The sequence below is a fragment of the Miscanthus floridulus genome, chromosome 8 (genome assembly GCF_019320115.1).
Source record: "Miscanthus floridulus cultivar M001 chromosome 8, ASM1932011v1, whole genome shotgun sequence".
NCBI lineage: Eukaryota > Viridiplantae > Streptophyta > Magnoliopsida > Poales > Poaceae > Miscanthus > Miscanthus floridulus.
Genome location: NC_089587.1, coordinates 87,889,206 through 87,900,803, shown reverse-complemented (window position 1 = coordinate 87,900,803; position 11,598 = coordinate 87,889,206). Strand labels below are relative to the sequence as shown.

At 41.9% G+C, this 11,598-nt stretch overlaps 1 protein-coding gene across 1 annotated transcript; it reads left to right on the top strand.

Moving 5' to 3' along the window:
- Window positions 1–6,581: 6,581 nt before the first annotated feature.
- LOC136472870 (BTB/POZ and MATH domain-containing protein 1-like) lies at window positions 6,582–8,421 on the top strand. Its single transcript, XM_066470574.1, has 2 exons — window positions 6,582–6,805; window positions 7,209–8,421. The coding sequence occupies exon 2, from the start codon at window positions 7,568–7,570 to the stop codon at window positions 8,198–8,200; it is 633 nt and encodes a 210-aa protein (XP_066326671.1). The 5' UTR covers window positions 6,582–6,805; window positions 7,209–7,567; the 3' UTR covers window positions 8,201–8,421.
- Window positions 8,422–11,598: the final 3,177 nt, after the last annotated feature.

Genomic DNA, 11,598 nt, shown 5'->3' with positions numbered 1-11,598 from the left:
ATCATGAAGGCGAGATTTAGATGATGAGAGTATCTAACTTTTTTGATCAATTCGGGGAGAGTTCCCACCAACTTAGGGCTACTTTGGCAGCCCAAATTCCTGGAGGGATCCCTGCGAATTCCTTGGGTCAATCTCCCCCGGGCCAAATTTTGGTGCTCTTTGGAAGCCCACCAACCCAAGGTTCGTATCCCATTTCCCTTCGTTTTTCATGCGGAAATAATCCACGAGCGAGGAGGCCGGGAGGGTTTCACTGTGCGCTCGCGACGCCGCCCAGTCGTGAGGCCGCTGCCACCACAGCATTCGGTCATTGCCATGCCGGTATCCAGTCTCTACCGCCCCTCCACCTCGCGCCAACGGTGAGCCCGTCTCCACCGCCACGACTTCCCTGGTCGGCGCACCTCGGCTCCACTTCGCTCCACCACCGTCGTTATCGCCAGTCAGTCGGCCTCCATCCACATCTCCTTCCCCACAGAAGCTTCTCGATCTACTAGGGTTTCATCCACATCTGTTTCTAGTTGATCTTGGAGTTACCAGTCCGCGAGCTCGGACGCCTCTATCGCTAGCCATTGTGTCGTCCGTGAGCAACACCGACGTCGCCAGCAACACGACACAACCTCTGCCTCTATAGGTTAGTCTTCTGTCCGCATCTCACACCCCTACTTGTAGATCTAGGCAAAACAGCTACTAGGAAGATCCACTGTGTTGTACCAAGGTTGTTTCAGATCCAATTGCTTCATGTAGCTTAAAGAACTCAACCGTTGAACTACTTTACTATTCATTAGCAGAGTGATTCTATGGTTTCTTGTTTGTGATGTGAAAATAGATGTCATGAATTATGATTCTTCAATAATCGGTAGAGATTGTAATGTTCATTGGTGAGTTGGTTTCTGTGTTCAGAACACCATTGCAATAGAATAGGATGGCATGCTGTGATGGATTTTTTTCTAGCATTGCACAACAACTATATGCATGCTTATAACGGTCCAGACATACACTGGTTGGGACGTTTGGTAGTCTGGCTATTTTCTAGCATGCAGACTAGTATAGTAACCGGTCACTGCAGTAGCAATTTTCTGCAAGGTGACTGATGCATTTCTTTTATTCCATTGTGACTTGCTGTGCTTACAGTCTTGCTATTCTCTAGATGTTAATATATTTTTTCTAAAAACTGAGCTAGCCAAACTTGACCCTATGGTTTGGAAAAGAGGGAGTAGTGCAATTAAACCTGCAAAACCAACACCGCACCTAGGTTCTGAATCAGAAGGATCTAAAGGATTATTGTCTACTTTGTGCCATGTTTGTTAACTTTTACTCTCACTGACACTCGGCACGAGATCTTAAGCAGAGTGTGCCTTTTTAATTTGATGGCAGCGTGGGATCTTAAGCAGAGTTTGTTTTTTAATTCCAGTGGCATCCATACTCATCAATTACTCAATCTAATAATCTGCGTGCTAAATCTTGACAAGTGCTTCCGCTGTAGTCTCTAATAGCACAAGTCTATTTGCTACTTTTGATGGGCTAGACATCTCAAGTGCATGCAATGAAGCTCAATCTGCACCTTCCAATCAAGATTCTATGCAAGGAGCGAGGGGTGGGAGAAAGCGTAAGCAAAGTCATATTGGTTCTGCTATTGAGGATTTTGTGCAGTATAAAAAGATGCAAACAAGCAAAACCATTGAAGCTCTCAATGAAAAGAGGAAACAAGATGAAGAATTTTCAGTCCACAAGTGTCTCAATAAAGGGATGCAATGGAACTTACTGATGTGGAGAAGGCGTATGCTATGAATATCTTCAAATCTCAGATAGACAGGGAGGTATTCATGAAAATGAAAAACAAAAGTGTTCGCTTGATTTAGCCCAAACAGCAGATTAGGTGTATTATTTGAATCTACCCTTCTAACATCTGGGGTATATATGAACTGCAGTCATTAGTTTATGTACTTCCATTTTTGTTGTCTGAATTGAAGCTCGATTCTAGTCCTGTGTTCTGTTTTAGTTCAGAGCAAGCAGCCTACTATTGTCCGTTCAACAATAGCTTGTTCTGCACAACTGCACTTCCTTTTTTTGTTCTGATCTGAATTCTTGACAGCAACAATGCCTTCCATTATCATTTACATATTACATATTAGTGTAGACTTATTTTGAACATATTTTTGCTGTTGAACAATGATGGCCAGGTGGTTAAAATGCACTTTTGGTCATCATTATTGGAACAGATTAGTGTACACTTATTTTAGTATTGGTAAAGTTAGTAACTTAGTATGAAGTATAGCATTCCTCTTTTTTTCCAGTGCCAGCAGTCTAGCCATGGTTGGTTTCCTGAAGCTGTTCAGACAAGTAGTTGAACCAACTATTTTCACCCTGTTTTGTAGCAAGTTTGAACTGAATATTTCTACCCATACTAACAGGACCTCACAAACGTTGTGTTTTGTTTGTGGCACTTGTATGAATACAGTAGAAGTAATAAGTCAATCCAAGATGTTAGATGGCACTTTACTGTTTCAATCATATTTCTTTCTTTTTCTTTTGAGAAAGCAAAACTATCATTTTTGTGTCTAGTGATTCATTATATCGTATAATCATTGAAATAAGCATGGTTCTTTCTTGTTTTGTGAGAGAGCATGGTCACAATTGAGTTGCAAAATGAACTTGTTCTTGGCCATCTTTCTTTAAGCTGCAAATGATAGTCATCAGCACATAGTCCAGGTGGACAGGCTCCCAGCTTGTCTGCAGGCTGCCTCTAGCAGAGCGAGTGCATCCGTCCTAGCCCTAAGCACAAACTCACAGCTTCTCAGATCATTGATTTTGATTTTGTCTGGTTGTAAATTTGTGTAAGCTATTATACTTTTTTTTGTGTTACTTGCAGAGGGATCGGTGGAAGCAATGCATGATCTGAGAAAAGTGATGCAGACTTGCTCAACATTTGTGTTGTCATCTTGTCTGTAGTCAATCAATGCATGATTTGAGAATTGTCAGTCTATAGTGATCCTATTTTATTTTTCATTACCTCATTAGGTATGTTGATGGAGATGATAGTAGGAAAGCCGTATATTAGCTTTATTGAAAAAGATGATACTTGAGTAGAACTTCTGTACGAATTTAACCTGTGGTGCTTTAATTTATTTATATTATGTTTTCTGCTATTTTGTGTATATATCTTTGTTAGAAAAGTGTGGTATAGAGATAATCTGTAGATCTGTACACATAGCTTACGTGACAACAACAAATAGAGAGGCTCCGCACGTATTTTCTTGTGACCGAAGCAGGGAAATTGCCTTCCGCTTCCAAACGGCAGCAGAGAAATTGCCTATGCGTGGATATCTCCCCTGGGATTTGGACGAGGATTCTACTGTCTAAGAAAATTCCTCCCCTCCAATTTGTTCCCAGGGTTCATCACCCTATGGCTGCCAAAGTAGCCCTTATATTGAACCAAAGGAGATAAAAGCTCAAACAAACACAACGTACTTTCGGCATACCAGAAGATATACACAGTGTAGGAGAGGAGGTGTGAAGAGACAGATCCAACTAAACACGTCTGCTCCACATCCTGACCTGCTCATACAGATACTCGCTCGGCAAAGGGGGGGTTGAAAGCTGTATGAAAACCTCCCCTACCAACCAATATCGTTTGTTGCATTATAGTACTGTCGACGAAATATGATCGGCAGTCCATCTAGGGGTATGCCCATGATGGTAAATTGTCGGTAGACGGTGCGCAAGACACAAACCGGATGGTTACAGAGACACAAGACACAAGATTTATACAGGTTCAGGCCGCCAGTGTGGCGTAAAACCCTACGTCATGTGCTCTGTTATTTGTATTGATCTGGGGTGAGATCTGTTGTCCTCCCTGAGGGGACCCCTGCCTCTCCTTATATAGTCTGGAGGAGGAGGGTTACAAGTAAAGTATCTTATTTGGTACTATTACAATATCTAGTACAACTTGTAATCTTGCTGTGCACGCCTTGACCTTACGGGCCGAGCCACCTCGGATGGTCCGGCCCATGTACCATCTTGTGGTACCTGGGGGTATATCCCCCACAAGTACCGTTTTTGTTCCTGTGATTTTAGCACAAAAAATACCATTTTGTGATTTTAGCATAACAATTTTTTACCATTTTTTAATTAGTTGTTTTAATAGAAACAAAAAATCTCAAACTAATAGTTTTCGGATTATCTCCAAGAGTTTTTCTAAAGCTCACTCTCTAAATCATCATTTGGAGAGTCATTTGCATAAAAATTGCTTTCTATATTTTTCACACTTCAATAATTTTTTTTTCTATATTTTGTGTGCACTTTAGAGAGTCATTCTCGTTTTCTGTGTATTTAGCTAGCCAGAAATCCGGAATAGAAGATTCCTATACTTATATAACCAATTAAAGAAGCTGTTGGAGGATATTCTATTGGAGGATATTTTTTCACCAAACTTTCTATTCCTAACAATTGGTAAGGATCTAGAGTCTCTTGGAGTTGATCCTTTAGGACCATCTTCAGATTTGGTATTACAGCACTTCCGACTGGTTTCCTCCCCGGCAGCCAGGTGAAATAAATTTCTTTTTGGAGATTTACATAAAATAGTCTTCCCCTACATATGAATATCCAACATCATCGGAGAATGGAAATTGATACAAGATGCCCAGTCTGTTGCCGTTTAAATGAGGATGGGGGCCCTGTTTTTTTAAATATAAGTTTGTCAAGAAATGTTGGAGAGCAATTAACTTGGAGGAAGCCTGCTTGTGTTTGGTTGAACTGAACTCTGCAAAACAAGTTGCTTCCAAAATTCTTTCTTTGGATGATGATAGAAAATCTCTCATGGTTAGTCTTCTATGGGTATGGTGGGATACACGAATGCTGAGGATAAGATGCTTTCCACTGAGGAGATAAGATACAAAGTCCAAGCCATGAAATCTGATAGAAGTCTTTATGCACAGGAGAAGTCAAACAAGAAACTCACACTGAAAACAGTCTGGACTCCACCAATCGACATCCCGAAGATTTCAATGGGGCTTATTTACAAGAAGAGAGGAAAGATGCATGGGGCTTCATTGTGAGGGATCATGAAGGATCAGCGGTGTTGGCCGGTGTGGGGAGATTCAATATGTTGTATGATGACTAAAGTGCATAGATCCTTGGATGCCTTGTAACTCTAACTACAGCAATGGATCAAGGTATGCCTCATATTCTCCTAGAAATAGACTCAACAAATTTAGTACAGGCTCTATGATTTCTCTGGTGTTCTTATTAGAAAACCAAATTTCTTATTTCTATGAATTTTGTTTAAGTAGATGTGGTCCATGTACCATCATCTAGTAATAGATGTGCACACATGAACTTGCTCATGTTGGCTTGAGTTGGGACCTAGTTCAATCCCATGTTTGGATTGATCCGCTCCGAGAATTTGTACATTCTTGGGTGGCCCATGACTCAAGTGAACCCCTGATTAGGGCTGAGCAATTTTTAACCATAAATCGAAAACTGAATCGAACCCGAGCCGACCGAACCGAAATGTCAGGTTTTTCGATTTTTGGTTTCGGTTTTGGTTTTTATGTCTCAGAGTTTCGGTGCTCGGTTTTGGCTCCGGTTTCAAGAGCTAGAAGAACAGAGCAACCGTAGAACCGAAGAAAGCTATAACCTCCGAATGTATACCAGGCAGCCCAAACTAATAGAGCCCACCTAGCCTGCTGGCCACCTTGGCCCATCTGGACAGCTCCACAAGTTGTTCGTGTATCCCCATCCTCACCCCCACCTCGGGCCCTCCTCAGTCCTGACGAGACTGTTCGCGTGCGTGGCTCCCCAAGCCCTAACCCTAGTTGCAGGGCACAACGACTGCTTGAGGAGTAGCGCGCAGCGGCGTGAGGAGCCGTGCATGGCGGCGACGCGAGGCAGTGCGCGAGCAGACCGCAGCTGCAGTGTGCAGGCAACGTCACCGCCGAGCTGAGCTGTGCTTATCTTGTGAAGCATATCCTGGGTTTTTTCGGTTTAAATCGAAAACCAAGCTAAAAAAACCAAACTGAAGCTATCGGTTTTCAATTTTGAGATAATCGATCAGGTGTTATTTCTCGACAAACCGAACTTTTCGGAAACTGAAAACCCGAACCTAATTATCGGTTAAAATCGTATGCCCAGTCTTTTTTTATCGAGTACAACTTGGACGCACACAACCAACATACTCCACAATCACACCACATGCATACACACGTGTGCGCGTCCGTACACATGTAAAAAAGAGATTGGGAGACGTCGCCTCCCGTGCACGAGAAACGCGCAGTACCACCGAACACGCACGCGTACGTGTACCTTGAAAATTCTGGAAAAAAAATTAGAAAAAGATGCGATCGCCAGGTTTAAATCCTGATGATAGCGTCCCACTGAACAGCCCCTGTCACTGGACCACGTGCCCATTCGTAAAATCGTATGCCCAGTCCGCTAATAAGGCAATAAAATGAGGGGTTTTTTTTTTAGGGAAGAATGTTCAAGAACATGAGCAGCGCCCGGGTCCATAGGCGAAGGCCCATTACCAGTACACTCAAAATCAAGAGCAACTCTGCCATACCTGCCCACGGGAGATGGAAAACGAGGCAGCCTTGGGCTGGGCTTAAAGAGATTCCACGGGCTCCTGCGCCGGTCACCGCCCGTCGTTCTCGGATCGTTCTCGTCGCCGCAACCGCGTGACACAAACCCTAGCGAGAGGGTAGGGGTTTCCACACCAGCAGAGCGAGAGGAAGAGGTTGGAGCGCGTGCACTATTAGGAACGGCCGGCGGCACCTCATCTGCTTTGTCTACAACCTCTGGCAGACAGCTGGCAGTGAGAATCGATCTTGTGATCTGTTTGTCTTCAGTTCTTGCTGCATATAACGGTTTTATTTAGCTTACTATGTGTTAGGAATCATTGGCAACTGCGCCAAATCCATAAGTGTACCAGCAAGTTTTAGGACATACTAATCTTGTGATGCCTCGGGATTGCTTGCTTGGTTGACTGTGTCGCTAATTACCGTGCCTGGCCGAGCTCAAGTCGGTCGTCCACTTCGTTCTGAAGTGAACACTTGAGCTCCCTGTCACTATCCAAAATAATTTTCCATTGATGATTGCTTAATTTCTTGCTAATTATTCAGTGATCCAAGTATGTACTTGGAATCATTTGTTAGCATCTGCAAGGTTTAGGAAGTGTCAAATCTGCTATATATAACCTATTGCTAAATTACTTGCAGATTATTCAGTTAGCAAGAGGAGCGCCTTGCAATTGGTGATGCGGTCCACTCTGACGCCATCTCCATTGGTGGGTACATGTGGAGGATGAATTGCTACCCTTCTAGGGTCAGGGGGAGAAACAAGGGTGAACATGTCTCTTTCTTCCTTGAGCTTCTGAACAAATCCTCAAGTGTTGATGCCATCTTCGTGGCCTGGTTGAAAGGAAATGACCAATTGAATTCCACCTCAGTACCAAGGGCACTAGCTTGTGTATCCGAATGAAGAGGAAGACGAACGGGGGTGGCACCAGTTCATTTCACAAATTGACATAAAGAAATATCATGTAACAGAGGGACACATCACGTTTCTATGCGCCATCATGGTGGTAAGTGAGGGCTCTGTTCCCGTGCCGCCTTCAGACCTCAGAAAACAGCTTGGGAGGCTACTGGATAGCAAAGATGGGACGGATGTATTGTTCAACATCGATGGCGAGATATTCTACGCACATCGAATGGTGCTTGCCGCACGTTCACCAGTATTTAAAGTCGGGCTCCTCGGATCCATGGTTGAGACTAAAATGCCATCCATCACCCTACATGGCATTGCTCCTGCAACATTCAAAATCATGCTTCAGTTCATGTACACTGACACGTTGCCTGGAGACGATGAACTTGGGGACTCTCCCCATGAGATGATGCAGCATCTGCTTGCTGCAGCTGACTGTTATGCATTGGACCGACTGAAGCTCATATGTGCCCAGAGATTGTGGAACAAGGTTTCAGCTGACACTGTTGCTGCTACCTTAGCTTGTGCTGAGATGTACAGCTGCAGGGAGTCAAAAAACAAGTGCATTGACTTCTTTGCAGCTGAGAAAAATTTCAAGAAGGCTGTCTTAACCGAGGATTTTGTGCAGTTGGGTCAGAATTTCCCATCGATTATTGCTGAGCTGCGGGAGAGGGTTGGGGCATGGCATTGTGTAATAGATCTCCATGTATGTATTTTAGTTGTCTAAGCATAACTTAGTATGATGTTTAGATGATTTAGTGACTGGTATCTCCTATATTCTGAAGCACATTGGAACTTCAAAACCAGTTTCATTTAGACTATTTTGCTGACAAGAGATTCTGATCTGGTGCAAAGCTATGGAGATTATGCATAAGCAGTAGCACACTTCTGTTGTGGTTTACCTGCTCTGTTGGTCCTGTCTTATACTGAAGCTTTAAAGATGTGCAACTTTTGCTATGCTACTATGAACTTCCAAACTACTTAACTCGATGATGCAGCTTGGTCTTTCAATCCTGTTGGAAGTAGTTGTCTTGTCGCATCATTTTACTTTGTTTCTCCTGTCGTCACACTAAATTTCCAGCCCTTTTCCTGTGGCAAATTCTTACATTTCATATTTTTTATTTGACTAAAGGGAATGTCTTCCAGGTTAAAATTTTAGTATACACACAAGTTGTGCTACGTTGAAAATGTCTTTGATTAGTCGCCATACACTTATTTATTTGTTGATTTGAGAAATGTTATGTGGACGCAACAGGATATTGGGGATATCAAAATCCAATTCACATGTACACTAGAAAACTTGCTACTTGTGAGATGTTGTACGCAAGAATGCATTCACAGAGGCAGGTTGACTTGTTAGTTATCTAGCTTACATTCTGTTTGGCTTAAGATTGGGATCGGCACTGCCGGTTTCAACCAATGGTCTCTAGCCGAGCAGCACGAGCACACACGAGATGCATGTTAGTGTGCACCAGACCACGGCGAGGGAGTAAGTGCCGAAGGAAGTCAGCGTCTATTTGATTCTACTCCCTCCATCCCAAATTATAAGTCATTCTAATTTTTTTTGGAGAGTCAGAGCATCTAAAGTTTAACTAAAATTATAAAGAGAATTACAAAAATTTATAACATTATACTATGAAAATATAATTAATAAAAAATCTAATTGATACTTATTTTTATCATAAATATTACTATTTTATTATATAAATTTGGTCAAACTTGAGATGCTTTGAAAAATAACTTATAACTTGGGACAGAGGACAGTGCAAGAGTCGTTTGGACTCCGGACTGTGAGCTGTAGGTTTGAGTTGGCCCAGTAGGCGTGGAGTTGCTGTTCAGGTTTGCTATTGGGTGACTGTTATGAACTCTAAAACTCTGAAGTACCAGTACCCCCAAATTCACAGGAGCTGCAACTTGGGCCTTGGCTGTAGATGTTTGAGAGGCAGGGGCATTTTCATAGCTGGGAGACCTGTCAGCCGGTTCGGCTGGGGCTGAAACGATCGTGGATTATTACTGTTAGCTGGTTTGGTGTGAGAGAAAAATATTGTTCTGGCTGGAAATTTACGATCGTTTACGACCTAGCGAACAGGGTGTGTGCTGCTGTGTTTGAGCATTTTGATACGAACCAGTATTAGCTTCCCATGCGCCTGTTAGACACTCTTAGGTGAACCGGTCCGTTACCAAGTACCATAAGCAACATGTTATTGTATAACACATCTTTGATGATGTGCATTTTGTGACTAGATTTTTAGGAGGGCTGAAAGAAGAGATTGGCTATATAATTGTTTTACATAGACCAAAAGAAATGGATACTGCTAGTGCTAGGGCTAGTGCTACTGCTCTGTCATTTATTTTAACAAGAAGGGGATTAGCAGGAGTGCCATTGGCAAGGCCAAGCCTCCTTACAAGAAGGATGACACAAAAAATATCTAACAAGAATTCAGTTGAAAATAAGCAAGCAGCTCCCAAAGCATATACAAAAGCCAATGGACCATGCTTTATGCTTGTTTCGACAAGTGGACTAGTAGGAATCATAAATGTCCAGCCTAGATTCCTCCTATCCACATGATACAGGAGCTTTTGGATATGTTTCTGGTAAAATAGAACCAGAGTACGATTCCAGTGAACAAGATGGGAACTGTTCTGAGTAAGGTGTTGACTGTTTGCGCATGCTGTTTTCTGCAGAATATTTGCCCCGCCCAGAACCAAAACCCAGGAAGAGAAGAACTATGAGGTTTAGAGACTTTTTTTTTGGGAAACAAGAGGTGCTCATTTCTTTTAAATTCAGGCAATCTTTTTTATCATTTCTATATCTCTGGCTGAGCATATTAAGCGAAACAATTAGCCGCCCTTTTGAACACAAGAATTTTACATGAATCACATGGGTACTTCAAATTAGTTTATTTTCACAGGAAAAATACAAGAATAGTAAAAATCTCACGTTCCAAACAGGGGGCCTTAGCCTTGTGAGATGCTCAAATTTTCACTAGCTTATGGTAGTTCCATGATTTTCTAACAGAACAAATCCACGACTCCAATGATTTGTGTTGGTTTTCTAGAAGACCATCGTATATTTCACTTGGAACTGTTGGAAGAACAATGTGTTTTCCACATAAAAGCCACATAATTGCTATTCAATGCATCAAGGATGATACTGAAGAACCAAGTACCCTTGTTAGGGTAATTGTGATTTCGTGATTTTGTGACATGTCCAAAAGGACTAAAATATTTGATATTACACAAGGTTGTAGTCTCATATATGCATATAGATTGACTGAGGTGAAGCGATCTTAAAGGAAGATCAAGAGCATAAGTTGAAGACCCTAGAATGTGTACAAGACACCCAACAAATCATAGAATTGAAGCTTGGTCAAAGATGTGTCAAAACTAAAGAGATTTATGCAAAAATGGTTGCCAAGTTGGCAGAACCTCTTAAATTATAGGGCACACATGCACCTGTCACTGTCCAACGACCTTTGACATCTATGCATATGTTCCCGGTAACTTAAGAAGACTGTAGGGTGTCCTCGGGGAACCCCGAATCATCCACAATTTCCGAGCAGGATCACATTACAGAGTCATTGCAGTATTACAATATTTATTCAAATATCTACACCAGAGTAAAATAGCAGAAGTCTTATAATAACTTAGTTTACAAATCAGTTGTTTCAAACCTTACAAACTATAGTAGTAGTGGAGTGGCATTATAACATAATACAAACACACAATATAAATATCCTGCCCAAAGATCATACATTTACTTATCGTCATCGACCTGAACAACAGTCATGTAGCACGGTCCACAACAGACCTGCTCATGAGGCTCACCTGCAACAAGGGTCAACGAACCTTGAGTACAAAAGTACTCAATAAGACTTAACCAAAATAAAACTGAGAAGACTCAAGAAATGCAGGCTCAGAGATTAAAGGTATGGCTTTAGCAATAATTAAAGTTCTTTTGCGTAAAAGCTCTTTAACAAGATTCTTTATATCAACATTTTTTTCTTCAAAAGATCATATACAAAGCTGACATGATCCGTAATGAGATCATAAAACTTCATATCCAACACTTTCTGTAACACTCAAAATTTCAGCCTTTTTAAAATAAGTGGATTTGATTTAATT

Excerpts from the sequence above, each read along its gene's own strand:
- LOC136472870 (XM_066470574.1), top strand. The coding sequence starts at position 7,568 with ATGGTGGTAAGTGAGGGCTCTGTTCCCGTGCCGCCTTCAGACCTCAGA.